This window comes from Nothobranchius furzeri, chromosome 1 (genome assembly GCF_043380555.1).
Source record: "Nothobranchius furzeri strain GRZ-AD chromosome 1, NfurGRZ-RIMD1, whole genome shotgun sequence".
NCBI classification, from domain to species: Eukaryota; Metazoa; Chordata; class Actinopteri; order Cyprinodontiformes; family Nothobranchiidae; genus Nothobranchius; species Nothobranchius furzeri.
The window spans coordinates 101,362,886-101,382,095 of NC_091741.1; the positions used below are offsets into that span (position 1 = coordinate 101,362,886).

At 42.9% G+C, this 19,210-nt stretch overlaps 1 protein-coding gene across 4 annotated transcripts in view; it reads left to right on the forward strand.

Moving 5' to 3' along the window:
• The window catches only part of LOC107394330 (glutamate receptor 3), a 176,476-nt gene that overhangs the window by 126,748 nt on the left and 30,518 nt on the right, over positions 1-19,210 (forward strand). For all 4 annotated transcript variants that reach the window (XR_001574010.3, XM_015973347.3, XM_015973280.3 and 1 more), the window contains exons 5-10: positions 4,271-4,324; positions 7,082-7,243; positions 7,850-8,017; positions 8,379-8,483; positions 11,631-11,735; positions 14,933-15,139. Coding sequence is in view for 3 of the 4 variants with exons in the window: in XM_015973347.3 (XP_015828833.3) it covers positions 4,271-4,324; positions 7,082-7,243; positions 7,850-8,017; positions 8,379-8,483; positions 11,631-11,735; positions 14,933-15,139 (801 nt within the window). In the remaining variant the exon portion in view is untranslated. The remainder of the gene's footprint in view (positions 1-4,270; positions 4,325-7,081; positions 7,244-7,849; positions 8,018-8,378; positions 8,484-11,630; positions 11,736-14,932; positions 15,140-19,210) is intronic.

Sequence of the window (19,210 nt, forward strand, 5' to 3'; positions counted from 1 at the left end):
AAACATATCACGAATGTACAACAGGTCAATTATTAATCATCTTGGCTACGCAGCTCAATCTATACATTCCAGTAGCGTTTGCTACAAACAAATACAAAAACAACAATAAAGGAAAACAACTGTCTGACAGACAGCATAGCCGAATTCAAGGCAACACATAACAATAATAATTCGATTGCTCTTGGTTTCAAGTTAAGCCCATTAAAGTGCTTAAGTAAATAAAAGTGTTTCAAAAACAGCGTTTTTGAACCGGAGTTCTGCTCGCGGTGGGAACTCCGCCGAACAAGGTCATTTTTTATAGCGAAAACGATCGACTGGTCACTGACAAGTAAAAGGGTGTTATTGGTAGATGTTAAGAACACTTACCGCTGAGGTAAAATGAGAGTATAAATGAATTGAGGGGAGAAAAACGCTTTGTTTTCCAACGCCATTCTACAAGCAACAAGCTTACAGCCACAGCAGGTGTCGAGCCCGGAAGTATTCCCCCACAGCCAGCTTTGCCGCGACGTGGAAGGAGCCATTCAGGAGAGGGACCTCACAACAGCTGACGTGGGTCATGTGACAGGGAGTAGTTGGTATGGGTTAAACTTTGTTGTGCTTTTATTACAGAGATATTATTATTATCATCACTATTATTATTAAGAACATGCGATTTCTATGTTTTGTTTATGTATTGGCTGATGCTAAAAAAAAAATTTTTTAGAAAAAAAAAAAAAGGAAATTGAATGCCGCCCCCTGCAGACTGCCGCCCTGTTCGGCCGCACATGTTGCACATATCAAGCTCCGCCACTGTCCGGCTCATAATAGGTGTTGTGGAGGAAAACAGAGAAACCAGCAAAGACGCAATGGCAGAAATGGTTTGGGATCAAAAGTGCAACTACGGGCAGATTAGCAAATGCTAGCCGATAGCAGGCTCACGATCAAAAAACACAATAGAGGATCTTAGCACTCTGGAAGGGCCATAGGGAACACACAGGTCAGACATATAGGTAGGCACCTTCCCATGCAAAGATTTTAAAACCAGCAATAAAAGTGTTTACTCAATTCTAAAGCTGACTGACAGCTAGTGCAGAGAATCTAAAATCTGAGACACTGAGTCATATTGTCTTGCACCGGCTAAGAATCTAGCTATTGCATTCTGGACCAGCTGCAACCTCCACATTGAATATTTGTTCATACCAAAATATAGAGAATTACAAAAATCTAGATGTGAGAAGATAAAAGCATGAGTCGCTATCTCAAGATCTCTCCGCAATAACAAAGGTTTGACCTCGGACAAAAGCCGAAGTTGAAAAAAACAGATTTTAACCAAATGGGCTGGGTGGCGTCGGTCCAGGTCCTTCATCGGCAGGCACACACACTTCTCAGGAACGAGGAAATCTCTGAGCACGTGGGCGGGGCAAAAGACGTGTGGGAAAGTTCATAGTTACTCCCTTAAACAAAGGCAGCCGTGTGTGTGTGTGTGTGTGTGTGTGTGTGTGTGTGTGTGTGTGTGTGTGTGTGTGTGTGTGTGCTCCTCACAGCAGTGTGAAAGAAAGACAGAGAGCTGTAGAGAGCAGTATCCAGAATGATAATGAATCGTGTGTGATTGATTGTATTTGCCAAATTTAATCCTGCCAGTCAGTTGGCAGTGAGTGTGTTGTACCTGTTCAGCCCGAGTCAGACCGCCCTGGTAAGAGGGCTGAAAAACCGACCGGTTGACCACGAAAAAGTACAGGGCTACCTAGATGTGAACATTTTTTAAGCTACCCAGTCTGGTCCGTGCTGGCCTAGATGTGAAACTGCCAAAACATTTAAAATAGCACCATATAACCAAATGGGTTTGATGCTACTCTGCAATAGTAGTCTACAAGAGGCTGGATCACATGATTACCCTTTTAAACAACACTCCATGCAAATATAGCTTTTTCACAATTTTAGACATAGCCTACAAAAAATCAACCAGTTTGATCAGGGAACCAGTTTGAAAGATCCACACATATGTTTTGATGCTCCAGTCAACAGAGCTCTAAATAACACAAGTATTCTTACAAATGTATTAAAGAGGAGGGTTTTGTTGGGGTGGTGGTGAGTTACGTCCTAGCTGGTTTAGCTAAAGATGCTAACAGTTTTCTTTGTAAAACAGAAAGTTGGGAGTTCTAGTTTTATCCTGTTAGCTTTGTTCTCCATGTGAATTGTGAATTTGCCTTTTCTGCAGGTGTTGCCAGTATAGCTTTGACTAAATATGTAAAAATAGTCCACATTAGCTGAACTTAAGCTGACTTACAGAGCAGTTCCACTGGGCAACGCAAATATAAAAATACATACATCCAGTTGAGTTGGATTTCGTTTAAAGGTGTGGTTGACTGAAAAATCATTTTCGAAATGTTTTTTTTCTGATAATAATCAGTCACTCTTAGTTTGCCGTGCAGGCTGAACATGAAAATAGTCTCCTACACCTATCTCCTGCATTAGCTTCTGATAGAAAACAGAACGCTAGGGTTTAAAAATCCTGACAGATCCACGTCACACCGTGAATTAGCATTCATGAACTCACTGATCTAGACTTGTGGCGGGGAAGGCTGTTGTTTTAATCTCTGGTAATCAGCAGTGGACATTTGTGGAGTTTGTGGGCTTTTTTGTGACCTGAATACTGCAAATGTATTGATTAAATGAGTAATCCACTGCTTTATTAAAAAAAAGGTTAGTGTGTTCTGGCCAAAGGCGTATCTGTGTCATCAGCCTCTTGCTGTGCTCCGTCCTGAGGTTGCTTCATGTGACTGTTGCCAGTCTGGCTGTGAGCTGCAGGGAGGTGGTGAAGTGTTTCTGTGCTCCAGAGCAGGTGTGAGGAGGCTTACAGCCTCGGTCAAGGTTAGTGCACAGAGAGAGAGCACGGATCTGTGTGCAAAATGCAGAAGTGCTCACAGTCCACGAGTCAGACAGGAGACAAATCCCTCTTGCGTCTCAATCTCTCAAGGCATGACAGCCATGTCTTTTCATGAGGTTTTCTGTCACTTATTAGAATCCGACTGATTGGTTCTCAAAGCCAGCTCCTGCTAGTTCTGCATTATAATCAGCTCCTTTTCACTTTGTTTCTGTTTCACTTTCCTGGTTTGTTATTTTCCGTCTGACATCACGCAGCGCTGGAGCCATAAAGCCTTAATGATGAGAAAGCTGTCAGAGAATGCTGACCCATCCATGCAGGTTGATGGCTGTGTGTGGTTCTGTTCCCTCTTGTGCTGTTCTGTGAGGAAAAACAGCTGCATCTTTCTTTGATGTTAACAACTGTCCAGGAGAGGAAAGACAAGTGGTTTGTTGTATCTAGGAAGGCGTTGAGTCTGAGCAAAGATGCTGGGCAAATTGTTTGCTGCTACTGCACACCAGTGCAACCAAAACAATTAGCTAAACCATGCTAATTACAGCTATTTCAGCTGAAATGAGCTAAACTTTTAATGTTTTTGCAGCTGAGATGTGAGAACTCAGGAGTAGTTTTCATATTTCTTTGTCTCTTTTCAGCAGGAATGTTGTAATGAATACCCAGCGTTCCCGGCCTAACACACAAACAGATGAAAAACTGATGGTTTGCTTTAGTGACAGAGCCAGGGCCAAAACATGTGCAAACATGCCGATTTTGCTGTAAACTTGTGTTGACGTGTTTGTAAAGCACGGATGAAAACCAAAGGCACGGTTGACAGATTTCTGCATGGCAGCCGACCAGAAGTCCATCTGAACCAGACGACAAACTCCTGAATAACGCACGGCACAAGGCCTTAAAAGCGCCTGTCCAGCCTGCAACAGCACTCAAGTGTTATTCATCAGCAGGAAATGAAGAGCTGGAGATGAAAGGCAGCATATGGTTTGTTGCAACACAATGAGACTGAAACACCGCTGACTATTTTCAGACAAGCTGCGTAGGTTCAAACATGCTGTTCTGCTCCAAAGGTGTGATATTTTCAAAGCACAGACAGATCTACATCTTACTGTCTGACTGCAAATTCTTTTGAGCTATTTTTCTTCCATTTTCTGCCTTCCGTCCAGCAGTCTGGGAGGACTCCTCCGTGCACTGTGATTGACTTCTAAAAGAGCAGAATACTCGGTGTCGTGGTTGTTGACTCTTTATTCCCCCCCCCCCCCCCCCACTAGACTTTTGCTTTTGTTTAAACCTGCGTGACATCTCGCGGGGGTCGTCAGGACGCTTACAGAAAGCGTCGCCTTCGCTTTTATGAGCCGTATCTGCTCGTCGCTCTCATCTCATGGGTGGTTTACTGTATTGATGTTTTTCTTCCCATAGGTTGTGACCCTGGGGAAGAACAGTCGTGGTTACCACTACATCCTGGCCAATCTGGTGAGTAATAACCATGCCGCTCCCCTGAGAGGGAGTAAAACCTGCTCCTTGCTTCATGTGATGGAGAAAATATGCTTGTGCTTAAGTGGAATGCAGGGGTGGATGATATAGCAAAGAATATTTTATGATTTTCTTACAAAGAACTCATTTAACATTGTTTTACTACCTTTTAAAGTAATTTGAGCATTTTTGTTCTTGAGCCCACTGTTGCCATAAACAAAACATGAGCAACATGGAAATCATAAAGTTCTCATTTAAGTCACATTTTAGGACAACTACGATAAACACTAAATAGTTAGAACATTAACAGCTACTGCCATCAGAGAGGCAGACCAACTAGAGGCGTACTGTAGAGCCCTGGGTTAGCGCTGAGATCTCAGACGACAACTCTCGTGGGAGTGGGCGATCATACGTCTCCTCCAGGCAGGAGGGGTAGCCACAGATACCACTTTGTATTCATTAGTAAAGCACGTTTAAACACAGTGTGTCAGCTGACCAAAATGGACCGCAGCTCCCATGATTGTGAGTGGATGGAGAAAACGACTGATGCTGAAAATGCAGCGGTGGATTCTGGGTAATTTTTGACCAAGGCTAGGCTACAAGACACGTCCCATGTATCCTCGCTCAGCTAGCTAAAAGGCTAACAAACGGAGAACACACGCCTCGGCGGAACATGAACATTGGAACACGTCTTGGCGGCTCCCGATGACGTATCGCCTAGGCAACCGGGGTGGGGCCAAGACATCAAGGCAAGGTTCCTTGGCATTGAGAAACACCCCTCCGATGAAACTGAGGTCTCACAAGAGCCGGGGGAAACGACGTAAATCCTGCCGACAGTTGTAATGCAGAAGAAAACTGTTAAAATTACCCTGAGTCCCAAGATTATGGGTCAGATGATGAGACCAACTGAGGTTGGTTACGAAATGAAGAACTGGTTAAATCGGCATGATACTGTTGCTGAATATTGGCCCAGTTGTCCCGTCTACCAATCCTAAACACGTGCCCGATTACCATAATTGCTCCAAAAATTATTTTAGCAGATATTCCGGTGTTTGCGTGTTAGGAGCACTACGATCTGCTCACAAGGTTGTTGGGACCACCTTGATCATTAAACAAGAATTTAGAAATGTTGAGAACAAACAAGCATGCTGCCTGTTGAATATGACCGTGAGGTCTTGCTCCACACTCCTCCTCCACCATGTTTATTTGCTCATGTTTGTTCTTGAGGGGCTTTGTGAGATTTCCTGCCTGAGCAGGGAGTGTTTGTGCGTAGGTTTTGCTGTGTCATTGCACACCACACACAGGATGGATTCGCTATATTTAATGTTTTATCGCTTAAAGCGGTTATGGTGGTGAGCTATTTTTTTTGTTTTTATTTATTTATTTTTTGTTACAAATATTTAAAAAATAATCCTTGTAGACGAGCGTGTACGGAAGGTCCAGCATTTTTTAAATAATTCCTCTAAGTTTAGTTTTCACTTCTGTTGATGAGTGTGTGCAGGTGAATGACTGGATGTGTTGTGAAGTGTCCTGGGGGGTAGTAGAACCCCAGTAAGCGCTAATTCACGCCATTACCTTGTTTCTGTTTAGCGCCGTCGCGGTTGCTAGGTGGGGCGGGAGAAACATGACGGCTGGACCGTCAAAACCTATACGAGCCCAATCGGACCGGGTAGGTGGTGTCCTTACAAGGATGCTAATGCAGGGCTCAGTGAGTCCCATGTAGGACATACCAGGTGGAAACAGTTCTTAAACATGGTGACGAAGGTCTCAACTATCCAGAGCTAAGTGATCCTAAACGAATTAAGGAAACAGATGCCTTCATTTTCAATTCAAGATGAAAAGTCCCACCTTTTAACACTGGAGAGTTTCATTAATGCATCTTCAAGACAATAAAATGGTCCACTTGTCTTTTTTTCTCAACTTTAAATGAGTTTCAATGATCTTTCATGATCTACTACAGTAGTGTCATTTCATCTTCTCACTCACCTCTAGTCGAACAGGGGCTTGTGAATGAGCTTATGTATGTTACTGTATTAGATTTTTATGTAGTATTTGTTATGCCCGTTGCTCAAGCTGATTTTACACTGTAAAATTTAGACGTAACCTTTTTAACGATCTTCAGAGGGCAGCTATGTTTTCCCACGCTCCCAAGGAAGTGCTCATCCTTAGCCTTGGTATGAAGCGTGTTAGAAATGGGAAGGCTGGCCTTGCTGTCGCCTGCTGGCCTCCTGCTGCTGTTTCTCTGGCTTTTAGAAGATGTGATCATGCATCAGCCAGACACACGTCCTCGCACACCACGACACAAAGCTGCACTTGAGAAAACACATCATCAAACGTAAATAACTGTCACAGCTACAGGGCAAAGAAGGACATTCTCAGGCTTCTGGAGCACTTGTAAGTTTTTGAAATGCATTTGATGTTTGTTTTTTTTTAAACATGGTAAAGCTGGGAAAGAAAGTAGGCCAGCCAGTTCAAGTGTTTTGTTGTTATATGATGTAACACAAATGCTGGCTGGTTGTTTATCTAGAAATTGAATTTAGGTTACTCCACACAATGTGAAGAGAAACATTTGGCCAAGCACAATAGCATGCAAAAAAGAGCTTTCTCTCACTGGAAAGGATTTGAAATAAAATGCTGCTTGCGTGTCGTGGGGAATATTTTTGGCGCTTTGCCTGAGGTTATATCAAAAAACCCTCAAAGAACAACAAGTTACACAAGTCTCAGCCCCCTCCCTTTCACCCTTTTGTCTCGTTTCAGGGATTTTCAAATGTAAGCCTGGACAAAGTCTTTGCCGGCGGAGCAAACATCTCTGGGTTTCAGATTGTCAACCCTGAAAACCCGAATGTGCAGCAGTTCATGCAGCGATGGGAGCGGTTAGATGAAAGAGAATTCCCAGAAGCTCGAAACGCTCCTCTGAAGGTACCAGGCTTTGCAGGGCCTTTCCACTACGCATACAGAACACAGCAATCATCTCTTCTGAAGTTTTGCCCGTCAGCTTCTCTCCTTTCATCCCCCGTTTCCCTTCTTCACTCTTTCTCCCTCGTTCGTCCTCTCAGCCCTTGCTTCCACCGTCTTCGCTTTGCGTCTTTCTGAGCAATCAATATATCGATAGGCGGTGCGAGCCAAGGTTATATTGTGGCTTCCATTTACATCTAATTAAACAATGATCAGGGAAGAAATGGATTTTGAATGCCATTTAATTAGATTTTGCCACGGTGCTGTAGTCAACAAACAAGTGGCCCCACCCTCTTTGGTGAAAAGGTCAAGAGAATTTGGGGAAGAAGAGAGAAAATCACACTTTATTTCAATGTTACAACCTAAATGCGCTATAACGTTTTCTAAAAGGTCCTCAACCTCTGACAAGTCCTTGTTACTTGCAATCAAACTTCCGCCATCCCTGAAATGCTGAAAGCTGCTTTCAGTCTGACAACTTCACTCACATACATCTTCATTATCTTATATCATCACAAAGACCTTCCCCCCCCCCCCCCTCACTGGGTACTTTTGCTGTTTCTTTTTCCACAGTACACCTCCGCTCTGACCCACGACGCCATCCTAGTGATAGCAGAGGCATTCAGGTACCTTAGGCGCCAGCGAGTAGACGTCTCCCGTCGAGGCAGCGCTGGTGACTGTCTTGCCAATCCCGCTGTACCTTGGAGCCAGGGGATAGACATCGAAAGGGCTTTGAAAACGGTAAGGAGGAATAGGAGGGAGTGGCGCGCTGCGACTTAAAGAAAAGGCCGGGAGAAGTGTAGCAGAGTTGGCGAGCGAGCGTGATAAAGATGGAAAGTGACAGAGAGACGAGGGAGGAAGTAGTGCAGAGCTATTCTCCGCTCGCTGCCTCCAGATATCTCTGCACAGAGCTCACTCAAATCCAGGGCCTCATTACCATAAAACTACATCTTTTATTAAAGCGTATCCAGTTCATCATTTGATTAAGTGACTGAGTGTGCTGCAGTCACATAATGGACACGGGCAAACTTAATACCAGCTATATCTGCATAGAGGTGTCTGTTACACATCCCGCGTGTCTTTACGTTTGTCTTTCCATCAGGTCCAGGTGCAGGGCATGACTGGGAATATTCAGTTTGACAACTATGGCCGCAGGACCAATTACACCATAGATATCTATGAGATGAAAACAGGTGGGCCGAGGAAGGTAAGACCCTTAAAACATGTCATTACTAACCAATATAATGACGCTTAGCCTATAGGTAAGTTTGAATGGGACATTCTATGCAAAGCATACATTTTACATCCTTTGGTTTTGCCATGTGGGTTTCCACTGCCTCTATAAACACTCCACACACACACACCAAAAAAACATCCATCCGTGTTTTATTATTATGCCTAATATTATGTTTCATTAGATACCTAAAACCAGCCTTTTAAAAAAGCCTTGATTGTGACTTCAGAATAAAAAGGATTACTTGAGCCCCCTGTATAAAGGAGCTTCTCAGCCTATAGCAGCCTGAGCAGGGATGGTGTGGCGTGGCCAGCTCTAGCTCACTTTCTTTGTAATAGAGCGACAGAGACCTGAAACAGCTCATCCCAGAAGTGTTGATCATAAAGCTGGCAAGGTTGCTTTATGTGAGAGGGATTTAGTGCAGAGAACGTCATAAACATGTTTTCTATCTACAAAAGAACTATTGCAACTTCCAAAAAAACTGAAGTGTTTTGTATTGCGCCACTAGGTGGCAGTGTAGGGCTTATGCACATACAGTAGTGTAGAAGATGGTTCCAGAGTGCTGCTGGGGGAATATGGGTGGTTGCTACATGACTGTTCCTCCGTGTAATAAAGTACCTCCTGTCTGCTTTCCTACTTCAGAACATAACAAGAATCGTTCAATCTTTTCAGGCTCTTTACCACAGAGCTCAGTGAATACTGGGATATGTAATCTGCTTTGATGCTATTAACAATACTTTTTTTTTTTTAATTGAATAAATAGCTGAGTCAGCCACTCCTTCGTCAAGCTCAAACATAAGATGACATAAAAGAAACCACACCTTTAAAGGTGTGGTTCATTGAAAAATCATGTTTTAATGTTTGTTTTTGATTATAGTTGGTTACACTTTTTCATGCAGACTCAACATGAAAATAGTCTCCTACACCTGTCTCCTGCATTAGCTTCTGAGAGAAAATAGACAGTGAAACAGATCTGCATCGCATAACATTCATGACTCGTGGTGTTTCTGTATGTAAATGACTGAGGACAGACACGAGCACCTGGGTGAGCACAGGTGGGATTTATCATTAGACAACTGTGGAGGAGCATGTGTGAGAGTGACCGCCACGTGTTTCATAAATCAGGATTTTGGCCGTTTGTTTGAGCATTCCAAATTTCATTCGTAGATGGAATACAGGACAGTTTCTACGAATGTTCGATGAGCGAGGGCCCTGGTGTGTATGGCTTCACAAATGGCCTCAGTCTGGAGAAACGTGCTTCATGCTCAACAGGACATAAGTCACAAGCTCATCTGAGTACAGCCAAGGTCTAAACATATTGCTGACGTCTTCAAACGTCTTATAAGATTTTACACCACAGTCTGTTTTGCGTTACACAGTTATTTATGAGCAGGACCACATCCTCAGCTGATAGAAGGCATTTCTGGTGCATCTGTGTGTCAGGTCCAGTTAAAAAGAATTATTTAGAGAACAACACTTTCCTTTAGTTTTCCACATGTCTGAACCGTAGTTTGCATGGCTAGCTTGAATTTAGGATGTTTTAAAACTCCTTTTTAATGTGTTTTCTGTTTGTTGGTCCAAAGAGGGAGGTAGAGGAAGGTGGATGTAATGCTGATTGGTTTTCTGCACCTCTGTGAGGCTGCAGCACTCTGATGAGGTAAAGTCGGATATTAAAAAGCTCACAAATCACACCGGACGTGCAATCTCACCGCCAAAGCAGTACAAAAAAACTGGTGCAAGATTTTTTTGTTGCTGTGGGACGGATCAGATATGCTTTTAGTCTACTCCTGACAGTAATTACCCTACCAATAACCAATTACTGTAAAGGCTATCCGAGAATTCTTCTCCTCTGTAAAATGGTAATTGCTAGAGGAGTGTTCACATTATAAGCAGTACCATATGATGACCTCTGGTTTTATTTCAAACCCTCACTGAGATCCAAAAGACAGCTGTGAATTTCTCGTTCGTCGGATAAGTGTGGGCTCAGTCTGATATGATGTGTGATTATGCCGCCTGCCTTGCAGGCGTCTAAAGCCCACACTTCAATTAGCATTGCTCAGCCCTCACAGACGTCCCCGCACAGCCGAACACAGGCAAGGGGGAGAGAGAGACAGCAGGGAGATGGATAGTGAGTGTGGGAGAAAGGAGGTCAGTAGGAAAGAAACGAGGGGAGATCAGACGAGACAGGCAGCACTTTGTCAGGACCTGCAGCCCTGGTCACCCCGGTGACAGTTAGAGGATGAGGGTTCTCAGCTGCAAGTGCCACCAGTGATGCACGAGCTGATATTCGTCCCTGCTGCTCAGGGTGAGTTCAGGACATTATCTGTGGAACCGCACTGCATGACGGGCTCACACTGTCCTGTCCCACAAGCAGCAGCTCGCCGCAGCTGTGACCACAGTCGGGAGTCACAGGTTTGCTGTTTTCTAGCACCTCCTCTTGGAGCTTCACATTAGTGCACTCTTGTACACCTGTTAGTCCCAATCAGCGAAAGATCACAGGCAAAAAACCCGCAGACCAGATGTGAAAAGGAAAGTCTGAGCCAGCAACTACAGATGCAACACGTTTCATCACAAGCCAGGGCAGCCATTACTTCAGATGCACAAACAAACACTTGACAGTAATTTGAGCTAAGCATCTGCACGGCAGAATACAGAGGAGCTACGACAGGCAGGGCTGTGTGGGAGAAACTGTGGAGCCCTTGAAGTAATATCCCTAATTATTGAATGTGAATGCGGTTCACAGGCCTGACTTTCCCGCTGCACATGGGAGGGATTGTGCTTGTCCTAACGTGGTTCATATTACTCTAGAACTAATCAATTTGTGAGTAAAAATGCAAAAGAAAGGAGCAAACATTTAACCATCTGATTGTTGATTGAAGAAGCATAAAGTCTATGCTCAGATAAACAGTTTGTCCAGCCCACATTAGCAGTCTCCTCGCACGCTGCTATTTCAGTTGAACTTCAGGGCAGAGGCAGCAGGCCTCGGGGAGGTGTGGGTTATTTTAATGAGTCTGCATCACTGCAGTTCCCATTGATGTGTGTCCCCTTCTGCATGCTCTTTTTTTTTATCTCCTCGCGGTGCTGGAACCCCTCTCTGACTGCTGGTTCTCTCTTTTCCAGATCGGCTACTGGAATGAGTACACGCGGTTTGTAAATATTATGGATCCGCAGGTCTCCAACGACTCCTCAGTGGAAAACCGAACCATTGTGGTCACTACTATTATGGTACACTTTCCGTGCAGTTTTAAATGTGTCCCGTTTTCTGCCACTCGAGGTCATGGTGTTGATTCCAAAATGAGTGACACATTCTGTCCTGGGCGGGTAGAACCACATCTTTTTTGTGTTGCTTTCCATCCACTCACTACACGTTGAAACAGTCGGCCCAAACCCGATGGAAGAGGGGCAGGCGGGGGGAGTGTTTCAACTGTATCCGTGTGGGTGTCAAAGCATTTTGGTTTTCCATGTTTTAGTGGCCTGTCGTAGCAGTGACATCACAATAAATGGTGTAATAAAGTGATAATGGTTGACTCCCATCAGTTACAAAAGCATTCAAACACATGCGTAAGTAGACGTGTCTGTCCTCATCAAAGTAAATGTCTGACAACAACTGGGACAGACTGGCTGCAGAATGTCTGGGGAATGATGCTGCAATGGTTGCACGAGCTGGGCAAAGCAAAACAAACAGTGCTGGGGAGGGCTGGCGTGTTACGGTTTGTTTTTGCTCCCTTTTATCGCCTCTCCGATCTATTCCGTATTGTTCCTCGTGTGTTCTGTGCTGAAGTAGCTCCAGAGCCCTCCAGAGCTTTTGGATCCGTTTCTTGGAAAACCACATTAAGGAGGAAAACATGCGTCATATTTTAAAGTTGTTTAATTAGAATTTTTACTCAGCTAAATGTTCCACACTCACTGTTGAGAATGTTGTTCCCGCCTGCAAAAATGTGCAGAGTCCCGCTCAACCTCTAATAAACATTCAGAAACAATAAAGAAACGTGTCAGAAAACAGGAAGTTAGATGTGACAGCTCAACAGCTTTTGGAAAAGTTTAAAATACGCAAAAGAGGAATAACACCTGGAAGCACACGCGCGTACGAACAGTGGAAGGAAATGCCGCCTGGATCTCGGATGAGGGGATGCATTCAGCACAGAACAAACAAGCCATTGCTCTCCTACTTGCACTCTAATTGTATGTGGCTGTGATGACAACTGCTTGCTCTCCTGAGCAGCCATGCTGGTTGCTAACGGCGATCTGCTCAGGAAAAGACAACAAAAAAATAAATAATTAAAAGCTAGCTGCTGTAATGTTTTTTTAAACAAGAAGAGGAACAACTAGCACGCTCCTACCCATCTATGCTATGGAGTATTTTATTTTTATCTCTGCATTGTTTTTGGGTTAGCGAGTAGCACTTCTTTTATTTAAGCAACCAGTTCCTTTGTTAATTTGGGAATGAAACAGCCTTCGACTGCACGTTGGTGCAGTGTGCTTGAATATGTTGAGATACCAAGGACACTCTCTGATCCCTCTGCTGTCTCTGACATTTACTTGTGAACCCCATTTTTACCCACCCCCCACACTCACCTCTGAGCCAACCCACACCTAGCCTCACAACACCCAGCCCTAAAGCAAAATGTGGCTTCCTTCTGGAGAGATGACAGATGTTTTTGATTTTCTTCCATTAAAATATTTTTCTCCATTTTTTCACACTGAACCTGGTTGGTTATGCCACTGGATGGAACCTGTTGGGCCCAAAATGGGTTTGGATCATGAAGGCTTGGTGTCGGCTGGCTGCCACACCTGGATGACAGCAGTGTGACCTTGTGATCAGGCTGCTGTTGTCACTGCATTTTTGTGCATTTGCAGGGGCATCATCTGTTTATGCATGACTGCATGGACGTGGTTGTAGCAGCTAGTGTGTGTGTGTGTGTGTGTGCGTGTGTGTGTGTGCGTGTGTGTGTGTTAAGATGACTATTTGGTTAAGTTGTTCTTTTGTTCATTAGATTGCTAAAGCTGATGTTTGAGGAAGGTTGACGGTGACATTTGACAGGACCTTTAGCATCTTATTAATGCTGCTTTCACAAAGCCTGACAAGCCATCCTATAGATGTGCATGCATACTGTAGCCACAGCCCATAGACACATCTCAGTCTTGAGGCTTTATCTAAATAAAAGACTTAAGTATCTGCTATTGACTCAAAGAAAAGCCCAAGTCTAATCAGTCCAATGTTGATGCCAAAGCCAATTCAAAGGAGCCGCTGCCGTCGCATCATTCCATCCTTCGAACTGACAGGGCGCTGTGATTGGCCAGACACGCGCCTGGCCAGACCTGCTGATACTCCAGTGCAGCGTGGCTCGACTGACCTGCAGAGCAAAATTATTTTGCTTCTGCTGCTGTCTCTCTAGAGTTGCAGGCTAGCTGGAATCCCCTTGCGAACTTTATAAGCAGGGTCAATATTTTACAAAAGGTTCATCTGAAGTAAACCCATGATCATTTTTACCATAACCAAACAAATCTGGTTCACATGACAATCTAATATTTGGTGTTCTAGCAGGTAGCTATATAAATATCCAACTTACAACAATTATGACAACAAAAGTCATAAACTCAATCCATCTGGATCTCTAGGGTGAGAGTTTATGGAGTAAAGTGCAATAACAAAAGTGTTAGTCATCTAATTTATTATTATATATATTTTTTGCTTTAAAAACATTTTATTGTAACACATTAAAGTTATCATGAGGTTTCCTTTGGACTTTGGGTGCTTTTTCACCTTTGTCAGGAACAAGTGTCAGGTTTGAAAACAATAACTGTAAATTCTCTTTAGAAAAATAAAACAAAATCCAATTAAAATACAATAATTGTTTAACAAAAAACGTTTAAAGGCCTGCAGATAATCTGAAGAATGACTGATCCCAACCACTTTTAAACGTTGCAAGAAAGGAAAAAATGAATAAATTCGATGACTCCAGAGTTGCAGGGTGCTGTACATCAACCTCCTGATGACACGAACATTATTTGATGTTCCCTAAAACGACACATTCTGAGACTGCTGTTACTGACACTCGAGGACACCTTGAGTAGATCTGAGACACACAACTGTCTTCAAAATCATCTCTTCAATCAACATCCAATTAAGACACTAAGTTTTCTGAGGATAGTTTCAGGTTAAGGTGAGGATAAAGATTACAAAGGTGCTTCAGAGGGAGATTAGGAGTTAAGTAAAGGAAGTCTGGAGGGTAGGAAAAGTCCTCTGAACCTATAGAAAGGCACGCAAGTGCATGAGGGTGTGTGTGTGTGTGTGTGTGTGTGTGTGTGTGTGTGTGTGTGTGTGCACGGACATCTTAATGCATGTATGCATAATTCTGTAAATAACTGAATGTGTGCAAGAGTGCAGGAGTGAATAAACCCGCGTGTGTTTAAATCAACAGGAAGCTCCGTATGTGATGTACAAGAAAAATTATATGCATCTGGAGGGGAATGACAGATATGAAGGCTACTGCGTCGATTTAGCATCTGAGATTGCCAAACATGTTGGAATTAAGTACAAACTGTCAATAGTAATGGACGGCAAGTATGGAGCCCGGGACCCTGAGACCAAGACATGGAACGGGATGGTGGGTGAACTGGTCTATGGGGTGAGTACTGGGAGTCTCGCTTTCGCTGATTACATGACAGTTTGCAAGGAACTTCAACATGAGAGGAGATCTCATTTTTCTGCCTTAAGCTGATCACCAACCCATTGTGAGCTCATCGGCTCTTGCCCGGTTCAAAGTCCGACACCGCCTCAGTCCGGCTGCAGGGGATTTTTTTCCAAATGCAGCCTCAAACGCCGGGGAGTTGGTGATCATCTTGAGACGGAGAAAATGAAATCATTTCTCAGTGCTGTTTGTTGCAATTAATCCGTCTTGCTAGTGTAGAAAACTCTCCCTCTCTCTCTCTCTCCCCCTTACAGTTGAAACAGAGGTAGGTACATGAAAACAATGGCTCCATATGGCAAACACACTGTAATCACTTTGATGAATGAAAGATTGTATGTCTTTGAAGTGACTGTGTAATTATGTTCAATGTTTCACGCGTTTGATGAATCTGCCACATTCACAGCTGAGTAATCTGCTTCAGAATCAACAGCTAAATGATGGTTTGCGGTTTGGGACAATAAGATCCATATGTGTTGTTCTCCACCAAGGTTGAAGCTCTCACATTAGCGACGGGGGTCACACCGTCTTTACCATCTGTCGGAGCTTTTGCAATACCTTAGGAATTCCCAGTAGGACCCTCCCCTTCCCCCTTGACCCTTAATAGTAGGTCTTAATGGTTGAGCAGGAGCCAAATAGAAAATGCATGAGGCTTAGGCTTCTTCCACACTTGTTCAATATCCCAGCTATCAGCCTTAGAGATTGCTTGGCTTGATGTGCCATCGCCTCCAAATTATCTTTCAAATGGGAAAAGTCCACTTCATATATGAAAGGAGTGAAAAACTCCACTTCAATCACACCGCTGTCAACACTTCTCAGCACAGTGATTTTACAGCAGGCAGGTAGGCCGCTACTAATAGCTTTGTACATTCTGGCCTTTTGACCAGTGATTTAATTTGATTATAGTTGTCTTTTTACAGGTTAGGCCCAAGGCTGCTCCTTATTGTTTTGTTTCTCTCACCATTGAGTGAGTGCTGCGCGAGAATTAAACGGCTATAGCCCTCCGCAGTGTTGACAGGGATAAAGAAAACAACAGTCATGTTTATCAGCTCTATTTGTGCTCCGACTTCACAAGAAAACACTCTGTTTTTGTGCACTCCTTCAGCTCAGTGTTTCCTCAGTTTCCACATAGAGACACAGAGCAGCAACAATACACAGCATTGTCTTTTTGTGTAGTTGCTTCCTTTCAAGAGGAGTATTATTTAATTAATCACACCAGCACAGTGTGCAGTAATGTTGTCTATCACGAGTAATTATTTTCTCCTGCTTTTACCGAGAAAACCCATTGTTACTTGTAAAAAACGCCACCTCCGTGGAAGCGTGTTGATAGCATAACGCGATTGAAGTAGTGGAGCAAAAGAGGGAGATAAAGAGAAACAGCTCGGGAACAAAAGCAACGCCAGAGTGTTCTGGAAAGCGAGTGGACTGAATGGCATGTGATGAAGTGTACACACACAGCCAGGGCGTACGGGTTTCTGTATACAGCAAAGTCTTTACATGCTGCAAATTAAAACCTTGCATTTTGACTGAAACATTGTTTAGTTCTTCCTCCCTTTTGTAAGAAACTATGAGCTGCCGCTACGGGTAGATTCAAAGGCTGCACGCTTGGTGGAAAAAAATGCAATTTGGATATTTTTGTTGAATATTATGACATCTGTGCAAAATACATCATCTAAACTGGTGTGGGAATCCAGGGCGTGCGGAGGTCAATGCCTTGCTTTTCAATTAAACATTTTTTAATGCCATGCAGCTTCTGAATACGCTACAGCCCATGATTTATCGCACCTAAAGTTCTTTGCCATATTGCACTTGTTGATATTGTGATAATAATATATTTTATATATGCTGTGCATTCCTCGTAGTTTCAAGGCTCTATCTACACTCCTCTGAGGTTTTCAGCTGCCTGCGAACCTCCAATGAACACAACAGCAAACATTCCGATGAGAAAATAAGATTTTTAAAACTGCGTGTGAAGTGGAAATAGAGACATAAAAATCACTGACAGCATCCGATATTGGACATGTCCTCTACTACTGCGTGTCTTAAAAACTCAAATAAGCAGTTTGAACATTTGTTTCCTACATTTGAACCAGTTACCATTAAATGTGTGATGGAATGGTTAATAATCAAAAACAAATTGATGATGATAAAGTAAATGATCGTTTTAGGAGGATGTTAGGGCAGGAATATGTGGACCGTTTATTCTTTTCATTTTCAAAACAAAACCAGTAATCAAAAAATGAAAAAGTTATCAGCGTTTCTCTTATTTGTTTTTTAATTGATACAAAAAACGAAAACGTAATTTTTATAATTTCAGTTTTAGTCTTTGATCAAAAATACAACATAAAAGATCGGGTTGCGAGACCAAATTTGATTTTATTGTTACTTGGGTCGAGTTTCAGGTGTTGTGCTATTGTAGTTATCCGTAACTGAATGTGTATCCTCAGCATCAGTGTTTATTTTATTTTTTATTTATTTTATTTAACTTTCATTTATCGAGATGAATTGTCGTGCACCGCTAAGGAAGAGGAGTCAGCTGTGCGTCAATTCCAACTAATTAGATAGTTTAACTCTATATGATCTCCTTTTGTGAAAAAATTAAAAACGAGTTTGTTATTTTATTGTTCAGTTTTCAGGTGACAACAGAAAACAATACATCCGTTCATCCATTGTGTGTGTGTGTGTGTGTGTGTGTGTGTGTGGGTGTGTGTGTGTGTGTGTGTGTGTGTGTGTGTGTGTGTGTGTGTGTGTGTGTGTGTGTGTGTGTGTGTGTGTGTGTGTGTGTGTGTGTGCGTGCACGTGTATATACGTGTGTGTGTGTGTGTGTGTGTGTGTGTGTGTGTGTGTGTGTGTGTGTGTGTGTGTGTGTGTGTGTGTGTGTGTGTGTGTGTGTGTGTGTGTGTGTGTGTGTGAGTCATGGTAGATGGCTGCTTATACTGAGCCAGGATCCTCTGGATGTTTCTTCCTGTTAAAAGGGAGTTTTCCTCTCCACTGTCGCTAAATGCTTTCTTAGTATGAGGATTGCTGTAAAGTCACTGACACTAGTCATTGCAAAGCAGCAATGAATTTAAATTTATTTCAAATAACTGTTTGGTTGTTTGTTAGAAAGTTTTTAATAAAGGCTTTTGAAAAATGTATCACAGCAACCAGCTTGTCGGCATGTGTTGTGATCGATGACGCGGTGCTCCCTGTCTCAATTTGGCCATTATTTGCGCACTCGATGCCTTACTCCACACTTTTTCCAAGTGCACTTTGCTGAAGACCGCAGGGCACAGAAATCTCGCAGTACTCAATACTCAATACTCGCAGTATTGAGATTTAGCTTCAGTCTGCCAGGCGACACCTCCTTTAGGTGCATTTTTCAAACAGGATAATGTTCTTTAAAAACACTATCATCTCTGTTGCTTATCACAATAAATGTATTTTTCCTGGATACAAAAGTACACATTCCTGAGGCCACTGGCACAACATCTGTAGTTGTAATAATAAAATCTAATTTGGCCATACTGCCCGGATTTTCATTTCACATCTCTGATCCAAAACTAAAATAAAACAATGAAAAAATTGTAATTTTTTAGCTCATTCAGAAACAAATAACAGAAAAAAACTATAACTTTTTCAGCTTTCTGTTGAAAACTTTGACTGTTTTGTCTGTTTTCTGATTTGGTGTCTATTTGGTTTATTGCCAATCAGGGGTACTTCAACATATCGTTAGAGTAATGGAATTGGAGATAATTTCATTATTTGAAAAATGTAAATATCCAGAGTATTGTAGACAGGGCCTTAACAGTCATTGAGCCCTGTTCTGCCTCTGAAGGTGGAAACATCTCATGCGGAGTTGTGACTGGCGTGATGTTTGTGTTTATGTATTTAGCAGACGCTTTTGTCCAAAGCGACCTACATGTGATAATCAAGCCAGCAGGTTGCACTTGAGGCTAACAACTTTACTCTTCTGCTGTTTTACTTACAGTTACTGCATCTTTTTCCGCAGACTTAATCCTATTTTTACAG